Here is a 23717-nt window from a genome sequence, read left to right as displayed (position 1 = left end):
CCCATCAAGCCCACTCCGCCATTTAAATCATAGCTGATGGGCATTTCAACTCCACTTCCCTGCACTCTCCCTGTAGCCCTTGATTCCTTGAGAGATCAAGAATTTTTCAATCTCTGCCTTGAAGGCATCTAACGTCCCGGTCTCCATTGCACTCCGTGGCAATGAATTCCACAAGCCCACCACTCTCTGGCTGAAGAAATGTCGTCTCATTTCCATTTTAAAGTTTACCCCCTCTAATTTTAAGGCTGTGCCCACGGGTCCTAGTCTCCGCGCCTAACGGAAACGACTTCCTAGCGTCCACCCCTTCTAAGCCATACATTATCTTGTAAGTTTCTATTAGATCTCCCCTCAATCTTCTCAACTCTAATGAATACAATCCCAGGATCCTTAGCCGTTCATCATACGTTAAACTTACCATTCCAGGGATCATCCGTGTGAATCTCTGCTGGACACGCTCCAGTGCCAGTATGTCCTTCCTGAAGTATGGGAACCAAAATTGGACACAGTATTCTAAATGGGGCCTAACTAGAGCTTTATAAAGTCTCAGAAGCACATCACTGCTTTTATATTCCAACCCTCTTGACATAAACGACAACATTACATTCGCTTTCTTAATCATGGACTCTAACTGCAAGTTAACCTTTAGAGAATCCTGGACCAACACTGCCAGTTCCTTCTGTACTTCTGCTTTATGGATTTTCTCACCGTTTAGAAAATAGTCCATGCCTGTATTCTTTTTTCCAAAGTGCGAAACCTCACATTTACTCACATTGAATTTCATCAGCCATTTCCCGGACCACTCTCCTAAACTGTCTAAATCTTTCTGCAGCCTCCCCACCTCCTCAGTACTACCTGCCTGTCCACCTATATTCAAATCATCGGCAAGCTTCACCAGAATGCCCCCAGTCCCTTCATCCAGTTCCAAATCAGGATGGCACAAGGGTTGGTTGGTGGGTAACAGGTATGTCCACTGCCTTGGGCCTTCTGGGCAGAGTACAGGCTTGTTTATGGTGCACACTGCTGTCACTCTACAAGGTAAGGGACATGTGTGAGGTGGCCGATCAAGTGGGCTGCTTTGCCCTCAATACTGTCAACTATTTATCCAAGCAAGTGGGAAATTAGGAGGTAAGTTACTAGTCCAATCTCATCTCCTGTTCTTGTAGTCAAGGTATTTATATGGCTGATCCACTTAAGTTTCTGGTAAATAATGTTTAGTGGAGGTAGGTTCAATTCAAGTATTCAAGAGGAAATTGCTTTATTAACATGATAGAACGAATGTGCAGGGCTATGCCTAGAAGGCAGAGGAACGACACTAGGTGAACTGCTTCGTCAGGGAGCAGGCATGGACACAATGGGTTAAATGGCCTCCTGTGCTATAACAAATCTATGATTCGAAGGGAAACAAACATGGTACTAAATATGGTGTAAAAATCAGTTGATATTCTCACTTCTGATTCATAAACCTCCTACCTATCATCAAGCAACTGGAAATGGTTTGCTTTACAACATTACTACATTCAGTTAGAACAGGCATTTTAATGACATAAACAAACCATCAGTCAAGTCCATTTGCTTACCACACTAACGTGAAACCTACTATTCTGCTCCTCACACTCCAGTTATTTTCACTTTTCAAAGTCTCGAGTTCCCTGAAGTGCTTTCACAGGAGAATTTTGTTCCAAGTCTTTGTATTGACTATTTTTCATGACTATTATAAACCATGAGCTTTTTCATGACTATTGATCTAGAGTATGAGTCTGTGAATGATCCAGACAATCACAGCAGTCTTTAAATATGTAAATGGAATAAATTTAGACACTTTAAAGAACACAAACTATTATACCCCAGTGTAACTAATGGGAAATCATGTAGGATTTTAAATAAATGAAAAGATAACATGTTAATTGAAGACACCACTCTAATGGCATTATTTTATTTACTTGCAAAGTATATGGTACTTGATGTGAAAGATGCATTTTTGTCAATTTTACTTTCACTGTCATCTTTTATCTCTCCATGAAAGGTCTCCAGGTCTGTTTCATACATATTTAAACCCTTGCACAGCATTAATCTTAAAGATGTGAATTACGAATCTTCCTGAGTACAACAGTAATGATTTCTACAATGTTGTCAACCTCTAACTCTTTTATTGAATGGTTGCTTCAACACATACAAACATACTCACAAAACAATGTGACTAGATTTATGCCAATTATTGTACATTATTTCTTCAATACAAAGACTGCCTTTGCATCCATTTCTAATGTGTTCATGCAGAAGAATGAACTAATATAATGCAATATCATAAATTTTGGCTGCACTGAACTGTATTGGATTGTTCACCAATAGGCATTTTCTATGTAAAAATTCAGACTACTAGTTAAATGTGCTCATTATATTTATTCTTCCCTACAAACCCAGCAAAAAATAATTATTGCCGTCTTAAATCTTCATTGAAATACGTCACCTGAATGACCAAGCACTGAAAGCACTCAGAAAACTTGGATCTCCAATTTCTATACAATAGTGAGGAGGAAAATTAGCAATATGTAGTAAATAGAACTTTATATCAGCAGTACATTGTTAATCAGAGGCAATGGATTCAGCCAGCGAGAAAGAAAAGATTGAATGTGTAAACAAGTGGCATTTGTCAACAATAAGAATCAACTTGTTATTGCACTAGAACATAATCTATTATTTTTAAAGAGGTGCAAGCAATAGAATAAACAATTCTGTCATATTCCCAAACCTAGTTAAATCTTCCCAGGCATACTATTTTCAAATATTAATAAACTGGAGAGGGTTCAGAAAAGATTTACCAGGATGTTGCTGGGAATGGAAGTTTTGAGATATAAAAAATATTGGAAAGGCCAAGACTTTTTCACTGGAGTACAGGAGGTTGAGGGGTAACATTATTGAGGTTTACAAAATCATGAGGGACACAGATAAGGTGAATGACAAGGGCTTTTCCCTAGATTGGGTGAGTTCAAAACTAGAGGGTATATATTTAGGGTGAGATCAGAAAGATTTAAAAAGATATGAGGGTAATTTTTGTTTTTATACAGAGTATGGTTAATAAGTGGAATGAACTACCAGAAATTATAGTGGATAAAGGAACAGCTACAACATTTAAAAGACATTTGAATAGGAGTAGGGAAGGTTTGGAGGGATATGGGCCAAGCACAGGCAGGTGAGACTAGTTTAGTTTGGAAACATGGTTGGTGGGGACGATTTGGGCCAAAGGGTCTGCTTTCATGCTGTATGACTCCTGTTGTACAGTTTTTAATGAACGAGCGGCATAAATTACATCATGCACAATACTTTACATATTCATAATAACAAAGCAATACATAGCAAAAGGTATCAAACTAAACAGAAAAGTTCCAGGATATGGCACTTCTTATATATTAATAGCATTTCAATATTTATGTATATAGTTTAAAAATGCACCTATTAAATTGCAATTCCACCGGAGGATCATCCTGAACCTTAGGAATCAATTGCATGACTGACCATTTTCAATTTGCAACTTGATTTCTTTCTTTCGTAGAGAAAATGTATCGATCAATGTGAATAGCTCAGCAGCAGTGACTGGGAAAGGATAGCGCTCTTTGTCCATACCATACTTGTCAATAAGCACCATGTTGAAACTCGACTGTGAAATCCGAAGCAGCAACCTGCCAACCAACAATAAAATGTATCATGGAAAGAATCTGAATCAGAAATCTGAACCAGAAGTTTTAACATCAGCAAACATTAAAAGAAAAACCCAATGGAAGTGCTCAGCAGGTCCTGGCAAGCCACTCAGTAGAAGTAATGGATAAACCTTGAAGAATTAACTTTAGATCTGACACATCATCTCAGCTGATGCTGCCTGACTTGCTAAGTATTTGTGGTTTTTACATTTTTTAAAAATTTCTATCATGAGCCAAAAACATATTTTGTTACACTAAAGCTGCGCAGAATATGGGAGCTTTCAAAGGCCATGCAGAATTTTTTGGGGCTCCCTAATTCCCTTACCAAGATGAAAATTCCCTTCAGGAGTACCATTGTACATTTGCTGTTTTGAGGAAGACAGGGATCAGCTTTCAGTGGCATATTTGTGTAAGTTTGAACACAGGAGATGGAATCGATGCCAGACAACCAACCTAACAGCACAGGCAGTGATGAGGCCCACCCAGACAGCTCATGAAGTGGTGGTGTTGGTTATTGTCGAAAGATGGCACATCTTCAGCTGACGTAACCAAGAGAAAACATCTAAAAGAGAAAAGCAGTGATAGACGTTTGGGGAAGTGTAGAACCAAGCTAAGGCAGCTGTGCTCAGCTGGATAGTGAAGGAAGGCTGAGAGGTAGGGATGGTAGTCTATGGTCACAAGCACACAGATTATTGTCTGGGATTTATTATAATCTTTTCATTGTGGCTTATTTCTTTCTTTATTGTTTAAATCAAAATCCCAGTCAATCTCAATTGTATTTTAAAGTCACTGCCATTATGACAACAATACAGCATAAAACTTTAGATTTTATCTACTACACATTAAGCACATGTGAATTTTGTGAATAACTTATTATTTCAACAAAAATTAAACTGGATGGATCACATGGCATTGACCTAGACACCACAAAAGACAACAGTGGAAACAGCCCTGTCGACCCTGCAAAGTCCTCTTTACTAATATCTGACGGAGACTTGTCTCACAGACTAGTCAAGCAACATCCTGACATAGTCATTCTCACAGAATCACCTTACAAACAATGTCCCAGACACCACCATCACTAGATATGTCCTCTTTCACCGGCAGGACAGATCTAGCAGAGGTGGCCAACAGTGGTATACAGCCAGGAAGGGGCTGGCATCGGAGTCCTCAGCATTGGCCCTGGACCCCACGATGTCTCTTGGCTTCAGGTTAAACATGGGCAAGGAAATCTCCTGCTGATTATAATGTACCATCCTCCCCCGGCTGATGAATTAGTACCACTCAATGTTTCAATGTTTGGAGGAAACACTACCAGTGGCAAGGGTGTGAAATGTACTCTGGCTGAGAAACTTCAACATCCGCCATCAAGAGTGGTTCAGCAGCAGCACTGCTGATCGAGCTGATCGGATCCTAAGGGACATACCTGCTAGCCTGGGTCCGCAGCAGGTGGTGAGGGAACCAACAAGAGGTAAAAACATACATCCCTCATCCTTGTCAAATCTGCCAGCGCAGACGTATCTGTCCATGACTATTGGTAAGAGCGGCCAAGTTTTGGAGACAATTCCCAGCTTCACATTGAGAATACCCTTTATTGTGTTGTGTGGCACTATCGCAGTGCTAAATGGGATAGACTTCAAACAGATCTAACAACTCAAGACTGGGCATCCATGAGGTGCTGAGGGCTATCAACAGCAACAAAATGGGACTCCAGCACAATCTGCAACCTCATGACCCAGCATAACAATTAAGGAGAGACAGGGGGCAGAGTTGAGTATGGTCGGCATTACAAAAGAGAAAGTGCTAGAAAAGCCAAAAGGTCGAAAAATTGATTAATCTCCTGGCCCCGATGGGCTACATCCTAGAGTGCTGAGGGAGGTGGCTGAGGAAATAGCGGAGGCTTTGGTTGCGAACTTTCAAAAGTCACTGGAGTCTGGGAAAGTCGCAGATAACTGTAAAATTGCTGTTGTAACCCCCTTGTTTAAGAAAGGATCAAGACAAGATGGAAAATTATAGGCCGATTAGCCTAACTTCGGTTGTTGGTAAAATTCTAGAATCCATCGTCAAGGATGAGATTTCTAAATTCTTGGAAGTGCAGGGTCGGATTAGAACAGGTCAGCATGGATTTAGTAAGGGGAGATCGTGCCTGTCAAATCTTTTAGAATTCTTTGAAGAGGTAACAATTAGGTTAGACCACAGAAACCCAGGGGATGTTATCTATCCAGACTTCCAAAAGGCCTTTGATAAGGTGCCTCACGGGAGGCTGCTGAGTAAGGTGAGGGCCCATGGTGTTCGAGGTGAGCTACTGGCTTGGATTGACGATTGGCTGTCTGACAGAAGGCAGAGAGTTGGGATAAAAGGCTCTTTATCAGAATGGCAACCGATGACGAGTGGTGTCCCGCAGGGTTCAGTGTTGGGGCCGCAGCTGTTCACTTTATATATTAATGATCTGGATGAAGGGACTGGGGGCATTCTGGCAAAGTTTGCCGATGATACGAAGATAGGTGGACAGGCAGGTAGTACTGAGGAGATGGGGAGGCTGCAGAAAGATTTAGGCAGATTAGGAGAGTGGTCCAGGAAATGGCTGATCAAATTCAACGTGAGCAAATGCAAGGTCTTGCACTTTGGAAAAAAGAATACAGGCATGGACTATTTTCTAAACAGTGAGAAAATCCATAAAGCAGAAGTACAAAGGGATCTGGGAGTGTTGGTCCAGGATTCTCTAAAGGTTAACTTGCAGGTAGAGTCTGTGATTAAGACGGCAAATGTAATGTTGTCGTTTATGTCAAGAGGGTTGGAATATAAAAGCAGTGATGTGCTTCTGAGACTTTATAAAGCTCTAGTTAGGCCTCATTTAGAATACTGTGTCCAATTTTGGGGCCCACACCTCAGGAAGGAAATACTGGCACTGGAGCGTGTCCACCAGAGACTCACACGGATGATCCCTGGAATGCTAGGCTAAGCGTACGATGAACGGCGGAGGATCCTAGGATTGTATTCATTGGAGTTTAGAAGGTTGAGGGGAGATCTAACAGAAACTTACAAGATAATGTATGGCTTAGAAAGGGTGGACGCTGGGAAGTAGTTTCCGTTAGGCGGGGAGACTAGGACCCGTGGGCACAGCCTTAAAATTTAAAACGGAAATGAGGAGATACTTCAGCCAGAGAGTGGTGGGCGTTTGAAATTCATTGCCACTGAGCGCAGTGGAGGCCAGGACATTAAATGTCTTCAAGGTGGAGATTGATAAATTCTTGATCTCACAAGGAATTAAGGGCTACAGGGAGAGTGCAGGCAAGTGGAGTTGAAATGCCCATCAATCATGATTAAATGGCGGAGTGGACTCGATGGGCTGAATGGCCCTACTTCCACTCCTATGTCTTATGGTCTTATATCCCAGACTCTACCACTACCATTGAGCCAGGGGATCAACCCTGGTTCAGTGGTGCTCCAGAACAGGAAGTGTCTGGGGTACACATGCACAGATCACTGGAAGTGGTGAGTCTGCTTAACAAGATCATAGGAACAGCCAATCATGCATGAAGACTAATTCCTGGGAGGGGCAGTGTACGGGAGTGGGATTGTTATGTTCAATTTATCTGGAGACTGGATTGGATTGTTCTTGGAATATTGCACTTGGAACTGGCCTCCATATTGTAGAAGGAAAAGGAGCCAGTGAGGCAGCTTGCTTATAGAAACTTTACTGGAGGGTATTTATGTAGGTCCTAGAAACCAGCTAGCAGCATGGGAGCACACATTCCCCAGACTCTTGGGAGTAGATGTTTGAAGACAAGAGGGAAAAAGAGGAAAGAAGTTTGCATGCCTCTTCAGAGTGTGCATACCTTTTAATTTAATAACGAATACAGAACAAAATTTATAAATAACAGCTAAAAGCATTACATTTATATTACTGGCCCGAGAATAAAACATGACTTTTTTTCATAACACTTCACATCTTGATTTCTTAAGCATCAAATCATGCACTGTTTAAACTGTGTAACTTAAATGTACTTCAGAGTTGGCAACTATTTTAAACTTGATACTTTATTCATAACTTTATTCATGAAGTACAAAAGCAATGTGCAATTGTGTCTTACCTCAGCTGTAAAACAAGTGGTGGTGACAAGAATCTTTCCCTTATCCTCCCTACAAGCACAGGGTAAACACCAACCAGTTCTATGACTGTCACATGTCTCAAGTCAAAGCCACATATGGCTTGCTGTAAAGAATTACATAAAGAATTTTTCAATATTTAAAATTCAAAATTCATATTCTAACATCTTTCTGACCTTGTTATTTTGCTGTGAAAGCAAATGACCACCATCTTCATAGAACAACATAGGTAAATGCAGTCTTGCCAGCTTCGCCTACATATACTTTGATACTAAGTTTATTTGGATTCAAGAGAGAGTTATAAAGGTGGATTGAAGGTTTCCCAATGGGACTTGAATTGCCTGTGCTTGGTTACTTGACAGCTTTATTAGAAGTTAAGAGGGGCACAGTTTTTCCAAAGAGAATGCCTGTTTTCAGTTAATGAGTCAAGACTGGGAATTCCCTCACAAAGGGCTCAACCTCACCCCCTGCTTGAAGGGTGAAGTCCTCAGGTTAAACTACCAACAGCCCGTTTCTCTCAACGGAGACAGCACCCTCTGAGACTGTTGCAATTTTACTGTTACTGGTTGAGCCAGGAGGCTTGATCAATGGTTGTTCTAAATTATATCAGCAACCTGTCCAGGGCAGCTAAAATAATTCACACAACTTGGCCACACTAATCCTGTTGCCACCGTAGGATTTGGAATCTTAAATTGGTCTCCTGAACAGAAAGTGGGACATCTGTCACATAGAACATAGAACAGTACAACACAGTACAGGCCCTTCAGCCCACGATGTTGTGCCAAATTTTTACCCTAATCCTAAGATCTATCTAACCTCCATCCCTACCTTATACTATCATCCATATACCTATTTAATAGCCGCTTAAATGCCCCTAATGAGGCCAACTCCATGATCCTCTCTGGCATTGCATTCCACGCCCCCGACCACTCTGTGAGTACAGAACCTACCTCTGACTTCTCCCCTGTAGCTACTTCCACTCACTTTAAAACTAACATCACAGCTGGAATGTTCTTTATATATGCAATTTGGGCTCCAATGATGTAAGCTGCAATTTTAGCAAGAGATCTGCACAGAGAAGCCTCCAAATTAAGCCATTACCAGAAGCAAAGGTAAGTAGAAAGACAAAATAATAAGTGGGTTTTGTTTCTTTTGTTTTATCTATTGACAAGAGGCAATATGATGTGTTTCTCCAAGCCACATAAAGGAAGCTTTGGGACAGGTACAGTCTCCTATGACTCACCAGGATTATGTCCAGTTAATTTGGCATTAAACTTGTTCTCCAACATGTGACCCCTGAGCCAGAATGAAACCTCTGGCACATATTTCCTAATAAAACTGTGCATGTACCTGTGCACATGGATTGCAGCAGTTCAAGAAGGTGACCCAAACATATTTTCTCAAGGATATTTATGGATGTACAATAATTTCTGGCCTTGCCAGGCCAGTGATGCCTACGTTCCATAAATGAATATTTGTTTTAAAAAATCAGAATATGTGTTTCAAGATCCAATGCCGCAATAAAGCAGATGTACATCTAGAACTGGGAAGTAACTCCCTGGAAGTCAATTAAGAAAATTCCCTTTCTCTCGTAAGCCCTGTACCATACAATTGACACTAATGAGTGCCTCACTTGACTGAAAGGCTTGAAGAGTCCATATACCTTAACTAACTTCATCTCTGCTTCAGCCTTCTGTAAATGCCTTAACATTAGTATTAAAAAGACGGCATTTTTTTCTCTTTTGACCAAAACAAAAAATACTTTAAATGAGAAATGATTTGAATAGGAATTGTTAATTATTAAATATTGCTAGTTATCTTGTAATATGTGGTTGCAACATTGTGATTCTGACAATTGAATGTAGGGAATAAATAAAAATACCGTCATCTACTTTCTCATCACTTTTCCATCTACTTTGCTTACTGCTCATTTGTACTCTAATTTTGCCCACACAACCTAACATACTAGGCAGCTTTCTTAATAATAAATATCTCTTATCATATTTGTTTACACCAAACATTTAAATTGTTTTTCTAGGATGGCACCGTGGCTCAATAGTTAATGCTGCTGCCTCGTAGCACCAGGGACCCTGGTTCAATACCATCCTTGGGTGACAGTGTGGAGTTTGCACATTCTCCCCATGTCTACATGGGTTTCCTCTGGGTGCTCCAGTTCCCTCCCACAATCCAAACAGGTGCATGTCAGGTGGATTAGCCATGCTAAATTGCCCATAGTGTACAGGGATGTGTAGGTTAGGTGAATTATCCATGGGAAATGCAGGGTTAAAGAGATACGGCAGAGGGATGAGTCTGGGTCAGATGCTCTTCAGAGAATTGGTGTGGACTTCTTGGGTTGAATGGCCTGTTTCCACACTGTACGAATTGTATGAGATTCTAAACCTATGAAGTAGCTACTACTCATTACCTGGTACAGTACAAAAATGAGTAAAGCCTGCAAGATTTAAAGTGAAAGTTTTTTTTATGACAAACAATGAAATTCTTTTCCTCTCACAGCCTCATAAGTTATTGCTGTAGAAATGACAGACATATTAACATATGCTGATGAAATAAACCTCACGCATTCAATTCCTTGTTCCAATTAGAACTGCACTTCAACTCAAACTTTGTTTTACCTTCACGTCATCATTATTACTACATCTAACATTTTTACTATGTAGGCAAGAACAAGAAAAGGACATTTGTCCCATGAAGTCCTTTCCAAAACAAGAAGTAGTATAATTTTTCTATTTCCAGACTAAACACATCCCTGTTTCTTCCCCAGCACCCACTGCCACCTACATCATGGGACTCTAATGTCTTTCCTTGTTCCATTATGTTGACAGATATCAATCCAGCTTCTTTTTACCTTGGAGATTATTCTACATATCCACCTTCCTGGAGGGAAGAAAACGTTCCTTTCTCAACTCTGTTTCTTTGAAATAACTTGCATCTTCTCATTTCACACACGCCATTAATTTAAAGATCTGTACCATGCATCTTCTCAATTTTCTTTTCTCCAGTGAGGTGAGTCACATCATTCTTCAAAGTTTACTTATTTTCAATGAGCCCTTTGCAACAATCAATATCCTATTTGTAGTCAGGTCCCAAGGCAGCACACCATATTCTATACTGGACCTGCTCACATTTGCTGTGTCTTTCTACCCTGCTTCCGTATATCTATTTGTTCATCCTTAATGGCAATTTACCCATATCATGTAACACAGGTTTATTTTTAGTCAAGAACACAGGCAACAACTATTGTCACTTGGATTTCACACTTTAAATCAAATGTAATCAACATGAAAAGCCAGAATTCTGTTGATTCCAAGAACAAAACATAACAACAGAAAACTTAATCATGATTACTGCATCTTGTAGTTAATGATTCCTATGTTCACTGAATGTGTATGTGCATATTATTTAATATTGCAATTGGAATTTATTGTCAGTAGAAGTTTACTGAACTCAACTATTCCTTCCTAATGTGGTTATAAGCAAAGATGACAAAAATGCAGTAACCATGCTGAGCACCATTTGAAAAGAGACTTACTTTATCTTCTCAATGCAGTTAATCAACTTGAGACGAATAATGTTGCAACGTGATAGGGGAAGAAGAATAGGTTAACAAAGAAAATAAAATCGTAGTCTGTAGACCAAAAATTTGTATTTACACAAATTTAAACATGTTGAAGAGGAATTTTTATGTAATTCCACTGATAAAATCAGTATCATATGTTAAATCTGTGTTGATGATAGATAATATCCAAAGGAGCCTTGCACTGATATAGTAACAGATACAAGACCATAAGACATTGGAGTAGAAGTAAGATCATTCGGCCCATCAAGTCCACTCCAACATTTAATGATGGCTAATGGGCATTTCAACTCCACTTACCTGCACTCTCCCCACAGCCCTTACGAACAGCTCAAGGGTACCAGCATCCTTCTGGATCCTTCTGCCCCTTTGCTTTGACACCATTACCTATTTCAATAACAGCCCTTACACTGTACTCATGACCCCACATAGAAAATTTTAATTGCTCCTTTATGGTTTACTAATGCTTTTTAGGGAATGAACTCTCCTTACCTTAACTGGTCGACATATGGCTTCAGACCCACAGTAAAGTGAATGATTTTATATTGTCTTCAAATGATGAGACAATGATGCAGGGTGGCATTTATTTAGAAAGCGAGCTCCTAATATCAGCCCATACAGAGTGGAATTGAGAGCTGGACTCAAACAGTCATGATTAATTACAGAATAGGAGCTAAAAACATGGTTTATGGCAATGTAGGGATGGATAAAAAAGGGAGAAACTGATTTCTTCAGTTCTTTGCCTGGACGCAGGCTTTTGACAAATATCGCAGCAAAATGCCATGATTTTTCACACAGGTAAGGTGAGAAGACCAACATGAATCTACCTCAACCAGGAAGGGGATTGAACACCAAACTGATGGCACTATTTGATCCACATGCTAACCATCTAACCAAACAAACTTACTGGTCCCCCAACAACGTGCTTAAGACATATAAACTAAATTTTTTTTAAAAACCCACCCAATCAGATTACTGTATTGATATTCTTTAGGAATCTATTGCTGGTTTTCAGTGAACGTTACCTGAATTATTCCAAGCTGGAATCTATAATAGTGATTTGCACCAGAAGGAGTGGATATGATCAGCAAACGACGCTTTTCATAGAACTGATCCAGAAGTGCTGTTGCTGTAGTAACACCCACATTAATGTTCATGGCTGAAATATCAACAGGAATAAAGTGCACAGCTTAAAGGTGAACAAAAAGAATCTCATCTCTCACTATTGCCTGAGTTTGTGCACTGGAATCTTAAAAAGCATACTTTAACCAATACTTAATATTTATTTTCTAAGCAAGGCTGGATTTTACTCAGTGCAACTTTCCCTGATCGCTGGCTAAACATTCAGATATGTGGAGCTTACCCATGTTCCCACGGCAGTAATTTAACTCAAGAAGGAGCATTATTTATTTTAAGCCAGGGCCTGCTGCAATGACTGCAGACAGTCCCACTATCCCGAGAAATCCAAGTAAGCCTGGCGTCAGGGGTCTCAGCAAAGGCAACGTGGAGCCAGATTCAAAAAGCCAGGGAAAGGGTTAAAAACGGTGACATAACCTTTCAACACATCCAATGGGTTTAAGAGGCTGCAAAGAAGGGCCTTCCCTGTCTGACACCAATCCACCTACACGACGACCTCATCGCTCCGCCCACAACCTCCACAGCGACGACCTCATCGCTCCGCCCACAACCTCCACAGCCAGCAACCCCAGAGGAGACAGCCACACTGAGCCCTGCCGCATCTTCACCATCCCCCCAGACCTCCCACTGACTGAGGATGAACGGTCAGTCCTTAGCAAGGGGCTCACCTTTGTCCCCCTACAACCACACATCAACGAATACCAGTCACGGTTGGACATAGAGCAGTTTTTCTGCCGTCTTCGCCTCCATGCCTACTTCTTCAACCGGGAACCTAACCCTCCTTCCACTGACCCCTTCACCCGCTTCCAACACAAGTCCTCCTCCTGGACACCACCCCCAGGCCTCCTACCCTCCCTCGACCTCTTCATCTCCAACTGCCGTCGAGACATTAACCGCCTCAACCTCTCCACCCCTCTCACCCACTCTAACCTCTCCCCCGCAGAACGGGCAGCCCTCCGCTCCCTCCGCTCCAACCCCAACCTCACCATCAAACCCGCAGACAAGGGTGGCGCAGTGGTAGTATGGCGCACTGACCTCTACATCACCGAGGCCAGACGCCAACTCTCCGACACCACCTCCTACCGCCTCCTCGATCATGACCCCACACCCGAGCACCAAACCATCATCTCCAACACCATTCATGACCTCATCACCTCAGGGGACCTCCCACCCACAGCCTCCAACCTCATTGTTCCCCAACCCCGCACGGCCCGTTTCTATCTCCTTCCCAAAATCCACAAACCTGCCTGCCCTGGTCGACCCATCGTCTCAGCCTGCTCCTGCCCCACCGAACTCATCTCCACCTATCTGGACTCCATTTTCTCCCCTTTGGTCCAGGAACTCCCCACCTACGTCCGTGACACCACCCACGCCCTCCACCTCCTCCAGGACTTCCAATTCCCTGGCCCCCAACACCTCATATTCACCATGGACGTCCAGTCCCTGTACACCTGCATTCCGCACGGAGATGGCCTCAAGGCCCTCCGCTTCTTCCTGTCCCGCAGGCCCGACCAATCCCCCTCCACCGACACTCTCATCCGCCTAGCTGAACTCGTCCTCTCACTTAACAACTTCTCTTTTGACTCCTCCCACTTCCTACAGACTAAGGGGGTGGCCATGGGCACCCGCATGGGCCCCAGCTATGCCTGCCTCTTTGTAGGTTACGTGGAACAGTCCCTCTTCCGCACCTACACAGGCCCCAAACCCCACCTCTTCCTCCGGTACATTGATGGCTGTATCGGCGCCGCCTCTTGCTCCCCAGAGGAGCTCGAACAGTTCATCCACTTCACCAACACCTTCCACCCCAACCTTCAGTTCACCTGGGCCATCTCCAGCACATCCCTCACCTTCCTGGACCTCTCAGTCTCCATCTCAGGCAACCAGCTTGTAACTGATGTCCATTTCAAGCCCACCGACTCCCACAGCTACCTAGAATACACCTCCTCCCACCCACCCACCCTCCTGCAAAAATTCCATCCCCTATTCCCAATTCCTCCGCCTCCGCCGCATCTGCTCCCACGATAAGACATTCCACTCCCGCACATCCCAGATGTCCAAGTTCTTTAAGGACCGCAACTTTCCCCCCACAGTGATCAAGAACGCCCTTGACCGCGTCTCCCGTATTTCCCGCAACACATCCCTCACTCCCCGCCGCCGCCACAACCGCCCTAAGAGGATCTCCCTCATTCTCACACACCACCCTACCAACCTCCGGATACAACGCATCATCCTCCGACACTTCCGCAATTTACAATCCGACCCCACCACCCAAGACATTTTTCCATCCCCTCCCCTGTCTGCTTTCCGGAGAGACCACTCTCTCCGTGACTCCCTTGTTCGCTCCACACTGCCCTCCAACCCCACCACACCCGGCACCTTCCCCTGCAACCGCAGGAAATGCTACACTTGTCCCCACACCTCCTCCCTCACCCCTATCCCAGGCCCCAAGATGACATTCCACATTAAGCAGAGGTTCACCTGCACATCTGCCAATGTGGTATACTGCATCCACTGTACCCGGTGTGGCTTCCTCTACATTGGGGAAACCAAGCGGAGGCTTGGGGACCGCTTTGCAGAACACCTCCGCTCAGTTCGCAACAAACAACTGCACCTCCCAGTCGCAAACCATTTCCACTCCCCCTCCCATTCTCTAGATGACATGTCCATCATGGGTCTCCTGCACTGCCACAATGATGCCACCCGAAGGTTGCAGGAACAGCAACTCATATTCCGCCTGGGAACCCTGCAGCCATATGGTATCAATGTGGACTTCACCAGTTTCAAAATCTCCCCTTCCCCTACTGCATCCCTAAACCAGCCCAGTTCGTCCCCTCCCCCCACTGCACCACACAACCAGCCCAGCTCTTCCCCCCCAACCCACTGCATCCCAAAACCAGTCCAACCTGTCTCTGTCTCCCTAACCGGTTCTTCCTCTCACCCATCCCTTCCTCCCACCCCAAGCCGCACCCCCAGCTACCTACTAACCTCATCCCACCTCCTTGACCTGTCCGTCTTCCCTGGACTGACCTATCCCCTCCCTACCTCCCCACCTACACTCTCTCCACCTATCTTCTTTACTCTCCATCTTCGGTCCGCCTCCTCCTCTCTCCCTATTTATTCCAGTTCCCTCTCCCCATCCCCCTCTCTGATGAAGGGTCTAGGCCCGAAACGTCAGCTTTTGTGCTCCTGAGATGCTGCTTGGCCTGCTGTGTTCATCCAGCCTCACATTTTATTATCACCTACTTAAGCTGCTGGTTTCCCCACAAGGTATAGGCCACCACCCTGCTACCGCAGAACAGAATGAGGTCCTTAAGGTGCCTCTGAATAGGCCAAAGGATGGGCATACCACACTGCCTACCCTCTCACTCCTGTAACATGTCAGGCAAGGCAGATGATCAGAAAATCAATGGATCTTACATAACACCTACTCTCAAAACTGCTGCATGGAGAACAGAAAATCCATTCTGGAGATGGATACTGTTTTCTGTCAGACTGTTTCTAATACTCCTTGTAATATTCTCTACGGGCTCAAATTCTGCTCCTGTACTTGGACTTATCAAGACACTGAGCTATGTTATGCATGTTAATTCCGACTCTACTGCAAAGCTGCTGACTATTCATTGTACTGCATCTTTCTCTTGCTCTCCATGGCCACTAATTCTGCGTGATCCATTATCCTTTACTTACTTCAGCTGATGTGTTCCCGAGTTCCATCCCTCTACACTTCCACATGTGCTCTTCACTCTCCTTCCTTAAAGCCCTGCTAAAGTCCCACTTCACTGATTGAATTTTCATCCCTCCTCCCATTCTCCTGTAGGATTCAGCTTCCATACTTTTCATTAGCACAAGCCATTTTGAATAAGGCCGTAACATTTGCAATTCTCCAGCAGGAAGTCTCGCCAAGGATTTCTAAAGTATTTTTTCAATTGATTCTCATATAGGATTAAATTGTTTTAAGACAGAGTAAATAACATACAAATATCTTAACGAAGGGAAACTTGATTTATTCACAATCCATATTACAGGACAATGTTGAGAGAATTTTGAACTTAAAATAGCGTACTTGCTCAGAATAAAAATCTGAAATTTTGCTGAAAAACTTTAAAAATGAATGTAATATCTCTCTAATGGTTAGATTTGTGATCCAAGTATAGAATTTCTCAGATAGGAGAGTCCTAGAATTATTTTCTTCAGACTTCTGTACAATCCTGCTCAAAGGGTGGCACACTGATCTATTCCATTCCTCTCTCTACTATTATTGTCCAAATGTTCATATCAAAGTGAACTTTCCTGAATAAATTATTCAAATATGTATTCCTCAGCCACCTTTGAAATGTGGACATTAAAAACACAGAAATCCTTTGGCAGCATGAGGAGGTTTTTAACTAAGGAAATACAGATGCAAGATCCTTCTTTCTTTCTTATCTTGACATAGGTTGAGAAGATTTGCAGTCTGCACACGCTCAAACCACAGACTGCAAAAGGCAGGCACAGAATGATAACTGCAGGCTTATCAACTGCAAAGCCACGCTTTTGAGAAAGGCCAAATCCTTCCAAACCTTTAATAAAGATAACCCAAAGATAATTTTTAAAAAGGCTAATTTCCATCTTTAAATTTTAATCCCATGTTTACCCAATAAACACCATAAAAAAAAATGAACAAGTTATTTCATTTGCAAAATTTCATTTCACATAAATTGGCTAACATATAACCTACTGAAATACATTAAGGACACTTCAAATCTAATCCAATGGTTGTGAACTGATTTAGGGTAGCCCAAGGCAACACAAGTCACTAATTAAATATGAGTTATTTCATTTTTATTTTTGAGAAATTGGTATGCTTATATTACATTATCTGATTAACTTGGAACAGTTGAAGCTTCAGAACATGGTTTTTCTATCCCTGGAAGTGGTAAGAGAGACCAAGAAGAGAAATAATTGTGCGCCTTTGCTCTGGAGAGAAAGTTGCACCTTTCTTGTCAACTCTTTAATGAAGTGCCAATGAGAAAATGTTTTCACAATTTGCCAGCAATTAAGAATTTTAAGTGGTTAATTAATAGTCACTTTGAGTCCTAGAGTCGGGGTTTACAGCATGGAAATAGGCCCTTCAGCCAACTTTCCCATGTCACCCAGTTTTCACAATTTAAACTAGTACCATTTGCCTGCACATGGTCCATGTCCATTCATACCTGTCCTATCCACATACTTATCTAAATGTTTCTTAAATGACAGAATTGTACTCTCTTCCACCACTAACTCTGGCAGTCCGTTCTAGATATTCACCACCATTTGTGAAAAACATTGCTGCTCTGGGCCCTTTTATATCTCTCCCCTCTTACCTTATACCTATGCCCTCCAGTTTTAGACTCCCCTACCATGAGGAAAATGCTGCTGGCTATCGATGCCTCTCGTGATTTTATAGGTATCTATAATGTCACCCCTCAGTCTCATACGATCCAGGGAAAAAAGTCCCAACCTATCCAATCCCTCCTTCTAACTTAAACTTTCCAGTCCAGGTAACTTCCTCATAAATCTTTTCTGCACTCTTTCTAGTTTAATAATATCCTTTCTATGGTAGGGTGACCAGAAGTGCACACAGTACTCCAAATATGGCTTCACCAACATCTTCTACAGAGGCAACAAGACGTCCTAACTCCTATATACACCCTGCTCTGAGCGATGAAAGCAAGCATGCTGAAAGCCTTCTTCACAACCCTGTCTACTTGTGACTCCATCTCAAGGAGCTATGAATTAGTACCCCTAGATCCCCTTGGTATCTACAACTCCCCAGGCGCCTACCATTGACTGTGTCAGTCTGCCCTGGTTTGCCTTACCAAGATGCAACATCTTGCATTTATCTAATTTAGTTTATCTCAATCTGCCATTCCTCAGCCCACTGGGCACAGTCAATCAAGATCTCACTAGATTCCCAGATAACCTTCTTCACTGTCCACTACGCCACCAATCTTGGTGTCATCCACAAACTCACTAACCATATCTCCTAAACTCTTATCCAAATCGTTTATATAAATGATGAATAACAGTGAACCCAGTACTGTTCCTTGTGGGACACTGCTGGTCACAGAACTTTAGTCTGAAAGATAACTCTACCACAACCCTCTATCTTCTACTGTCAAGCCAATTTTGTACCCAATTGGCTAGCTCTCCCTGGATCCCAAGAGATTTAACCTTGTTCAAGAAGCCAACATGCAGTACCTTGTCAAAGGCTTTGTCTACATGGACTTTAGCAATGTCTACTGCACTGCTCTCATCTACTTTCTTGGTCACCCCTTCAAAAATCTCAATGGAATTTATAAGACACAATTTCCCACACACAACACCATGTTGACTATTCTAAATGCCTGTAGATCCTGTCTCTCAGAATCTCCTCTATCAACATACCTACCATGGACGTTAGACTCACTGGTCTGTAGTTCCCAAGCATTTCCCTGCAGCCTTTCTTAAGTAATGGCACTTAAGGGCTTACATCCCCCACTTCTGATTATCTTCTTCCCTGGCAGCTAAGAAAAATGGCTAATTTCCTGAGTGAATTTCCACAGTGATCCATCTGCCAAATTAATCATTTTAGTGAAGTAAAGATGGGATGTCATCACAGGGTGATATCTAAGTATTACGGAAAGATTTAAATAGCCTCCTAAATTAGTTGTGGCATTATTCATATAAATCAAACATTACGTTATTTCAGAAACATTATGCCATTAGCTGTCTTTTTTTGGCTTCTAATGCATTGTTGCGTATTCTCTGAAAGCAACTACACCGCAGAAAACAAATGTTTAGATCAATTTTCAATCAGAGATTGTTTGTTCTTTTTTAAAATCAAAACTTTTATTACTATTTAGTAAATACAGACTTAAGTTTGGTGAAGAAATTGTAAGGAACAAAATATGGTTAGTTTAATTTATAAGTTTATACATAATTTACACCTAATAAGCTCATAAGATCTGAACATTGCTTTGCAGTGTAATGAGCTGCTCTTCCTATATTCTGGGTAGGCAAATATCAACACATAGACCTATTATGGGTCCTTACACCAATGCATATCTAGATGATGTTTATACATTTGACACAAGTATGCAGAGGGCTGGTTACAATTCTGATTCCAACAAGAATTTTAGTGGTGTATTCTACATGTTACAAATACACTTACGTGCACAGACGGGTACAGCCGTTGACCAGATATTGTTGTATTGGCAGACACTTGCTTTGCTTCCACGTAATTCATAGCCACCCATGCACGAAAATTCACAAGTTGCCCCATAATTATCTCCATCACTCGAACATTTCATGGAGCCATTATCTGGTGGAGAGAGCTTCCCACAGCGTCTAACTGATAATAAAAACAATTTGAACTGCAGTTTTCAATCAATCAATCAATAAATAACTGAATTTTTTTTGCTTTAGAGTCTGTGGAATTCAAAATAGTTATGGAGTCATTTATTCTTAGTTGTTCAACTCTCTCTTGTTTGCACTCTCTGTGACTCCCTTGTCCGCTCCACACTCCCCACCAGCCCCAGCACCCCCAGCAATTTTCCCTGCAACTGCAGGAAGAACTATACCTGCTCCTATACCTCCCCATGCACCCCCATCCCAGGCCCCAAGAAAACCATCCACATTAAATAGATGTTCACCTGCACATCTGCTAATGTGGCACATTGTATCCACTGTTCCTCTACATCAGGGAAACCAAGCAGAGGCTTGGAGATAGCTTTGTGGACCACTTACGCTCAGTTCATGACAAACAAACTGTCGCGCACCACTTCAACTCTCCCTCCCACTCTTTGGGCTACATGTCCATTCTGGACCTCCTCCAGTGCCACAGTGATGCCACCCGAAGGCTGTAGGATCAGCACCTCATATTTTGCTTGGGAGCCCTGCAGCCCAATGGTCTCAATGTAAACTCCACAAGCTTCAAATTCTCCCCACCCTGACCTCATCCTAAGACCAGCCCATTTCATCCCTGCCTCTTTACCTGTCCATCTTTTCTCCCCCATTCGCTCCTCCCACCTCACTGACCAACCCCCACCCCATCTTCCTACCTACTAGCCTCATCCCTCCCTCCTTGACCTGTCCGTCTTCCCTCCCTCCTACCCAACCCCCATCCCTACTCCCTATCTACACTCGCCTTCGGTGGCTTCACCCCCACCTCCTTGGCCTGTCCATCTTCTCTCCACCTCTCTGCTCCTCGATCTACCTTCTATCATTGCCTCCCCCACTCTATTTATTTTAGAATCCCCTTCCCCTTCTCCATTTCTGAAGAAGGGCCCAAACCCGAAAGTCAGCTTTCCTGCTCCCCTAATGCTGCCTGGCCTGCTGTGTTCATCCAGCTCTACACCTTGTTATCTCGGACTCCAGCATCAGCAGTTGCTACTATCTCCGAACTGCATGTTCATAATTTGTTTCATAGATTTCTGCTTCTCAGTTTTGAATACAAATTAGGTTGTGAACATTTAAAATGTGATCAAACCTGTCACCCATGCTCCTGCATGGTTGATGCTGCTTAGTTCCACAAGATAGCTTAACAAAAGTAAGTATTTTTAACATAATGAAGAGATTTAACAATGTAAATGAAATATGCATCAATTCATTTTCCCTTTGGCTATCTGTGTTGGATTCAATATGGGTCAGGTACCCAACTTCTTCATTAAAATAAGGCTAAACTGAAAACCAAGGCAACAGTTTTTGTAAGGATAAAGTAAGAGGTGTTCTATTTCAGCAGTGAGATGAAACAAAAAATGAAAGACTATAGTAATGAAGAAAGGCTCTAAAAACAAATGGGGTATTTTTCCAGACCAGAGGCATTATCATCTTTCAACATTCTGAAAGATTTTGAGAAAGACAGAATTTTGTTGATTGAAGATGGTCACTAGAAAGAAGGAGAAAGTCTTTAAAAATGAAGTGGAATTTCCTAAGTATTCACTCAGAGATTACAATATTTAAAACAGAACTGGGCTGGTATTTGTAAAGGAAGGTTATGAAATGACAGATGGAAAAGAATTGGAAAATTGAATGACTGTAATTGTTCCATCAATAGTGCCATGTCTTCAGTTGCCTCGGCTCCAAGTTCTGGAGGTCCCTCTGTGCTTCTCCGCCTCTCTATTGTGCTTTTCTCCTTGAAGACATTTCTCTAAATCTGCTTCTTTGACCAACCCTTTAGTCAGCTAATCTACGATCTTTTTTAGTTGGTTTGATGTCACATTTTGTTTTATAATTTTTCTGTCAAGCACCTTAGAATGTTTAATTATATTTAAGGTGCTATAAAATATAAGTTGGTGTTTGTATATACTGAATATTATCTTCAACATAAACCTTCTTTTCACTTCGGTTCCTCTAAATGTTAGTATGAGCTGAAGTCCATTCTTCATTCATTTTTGAAATTCCATTAACGAACTCCTTGATTACACATCCAAAAATAAAAACCAGAAATAACAGACCACTGATTGAGACATTTAACATTAAGTTGTTAAAATAATAAATTAACCCTAAAAAGTAACTGTCAATTTTGATAAAATTTTCAGAAATATGAAACAAAATCCAAAAAAAGTACAATATTAAAAAAAAACAGATGTAGAGCTGGATGAATACAGCAGGCCAGGCAGCAGCAGAGGAGCAGAAAAGCTGACATTTCAGGTCTGGACTTCTTCAGAAAGGTCCAGGCCTGAAACATCAGCTTTCCTGCTCCTCTGATGCTGCCCAGCCTCCTGTGTTCATCCAGCTCTACACCTTGTTACCTCAGACTCCAGCCTCAGCAGTTCCTACTATCTCTACAATGTTAAAAAGGTACTTTGCTACCAGAAAGTCTGCTGCCTGTATTCCTTTAAGAGTTCCATTGTACGTGGATCTACTCAAGATAGGCTCTGCTGGGAAACTGCATGGCCACAACACACAAACTAGGAAAGTGAAGGACAGTTGGAGGCATGGCTATCGATGCTAAGGCGAAGGAAATCCAAAATGCAGAGAGAAGCTAAAATTGGAGGACTGCTAAAAATACTTCACAAATGCCCAAGCTGACTTGCTTCAAGGCAATACAACAATTATCAATTGTAAAAGATAAAGCAGTAAACGTTGTGAAACAGTCTGGAAAACGAAGTTTAATGTTTATGTTAAATATCATTTGTTACTCAGAGGCCAGAAATTATTAAATGTGCGTGAATTATCAGATGAGACTTACCCTCCACTTTAATTGTAAACCGACAAGAAGCCTTGTTTCCAGCCCTGTCGAAAACGGTATACTGAATTTTATGCTGGCCTTCTGAAAAATCTGAGCGAGGAGGAAGGCCTTTTAAAATGACACTAAAAGATAAAAGTGTTTATAGTGAATTCTGTTGCATTTTACGACAACACAGCCCAATACAATTTAATACAAATATGAAAATGCAGCAGTACAAGTTTACTCAGGGAAAATGTGCATCATCCCAAGGTGAACAGTGAAGAAAACACAAAAAAAAATTAATTGCTATGAACCACCTCGATTTTCGTGTGATGCATTGACTATGTTGTACAGGAAGGGCATACAAACTGTCATTGTGAGGGATTCTATTTATATGTTGCCAGTGCAGCACCTCTCAAAGTCTAAGTCTCACATGGAAGAAAAGGGTAATTCAATACAATGGGCAGAATTTCACCTCCCTGGAAGTGGTGAGAAGAAATTGGCCCTGAGCAGAAATATTTTGTATTCACTCATGGAATGTGGGCATAACTGGCTGACCTTTAATTACCCAACTCTAGTTGCCCTTGAAATTGTGACCTTTAATTACCCAACTCTAGTTGCCCTTGAAATTGTGAGCTGTGAGTGGTTAGGGTGTTCCAGAATTTTGACCCAGCAACACTAAAGGAATGGTGGTATGTTTCCAAGTCAGGATGGTGACTGGTCTGGAAGGGAACTTGAAGGTGGTGGTGTTCCCATGTATGTGCTGCCCTTAGCCTTCTAGATGGTCATGGGTTTGGAAGATACTGTCTGAAGAACTTTGATGAATTTCTGCAGTACATCGTGCAGATGGTACATATTGTTGTTACCATGAATCAGTAGTGGAGGATGTGAACGTTTATAGATGTGGTGCCTGTCGAGTGGGCTGCTTTGTCCTGAATGGTCTCCAGCTTCTTCAGTGCTGTTGGAGTTGCATCCATCCAGACAAATGGGGAGTATTCCATCAAACTCC

At 42.2% G+C, this 23717-nt stretch overlaps 1 protein-coding gene across 2 annotated transcripts in view; it reads right to left on the bottom strand.

The window, feature by feature from the left end:
• Nucleotides 1–2037: 2037 nt before the first annotated feature.
• The window catches only part of srpx (sushi-repeat containing protein X-linked), an 84316-nt gene continuing 62636 nt past the window's right edge, over nt 2038–23717 (bottom strand). For both annotated transcript variants that reach the window (XM_048540935.2, XM_048540936.2), the window contains 5 exons: nt 22730–22851; nt 19709–19888; nt 12426–12559; nt 7790–7911; nt 2038–3677 (listed from right to left, as the gene is read on the bottom strand). In XM_048540935.2, coding sequence (XP_048396892.1) covers nt 3497–3677; nt 7790–7911; nt 12426–12559; nt 19709–19888; nt 22730–22851 — 739 coding nt within the window. In that variant the 3' untranslated portion in view covers nt 2038–3496. The remainder of the gene's footprint in view (nt 3678–7789; nt 7912–12425; nt 12560–19708; nt 19889–22729; nt 22852–23717) is intronic.

Source organism: Stegostoma tigrinum, chromosome 12 (assembly GCF_030684315.1).
Source record: "Stegostoma tigrinum isolate sSteTig4 chromosome 12, sSteTig4.hap1, whole genome shotgun sequence".
Classification (NCBI taxonomy): domain Eukaryota; kingdom Metazoa; phylum Chordata; class Chondrichthyes; order Orectolobiformes; family Stegostomatidae; genus Stegostoma; species Stegostoma tigrinum.
Note: the sequence above shows the minus strand (reverse complement) of the source record. Positions and strands in the feature narration are given on the sequence as shown.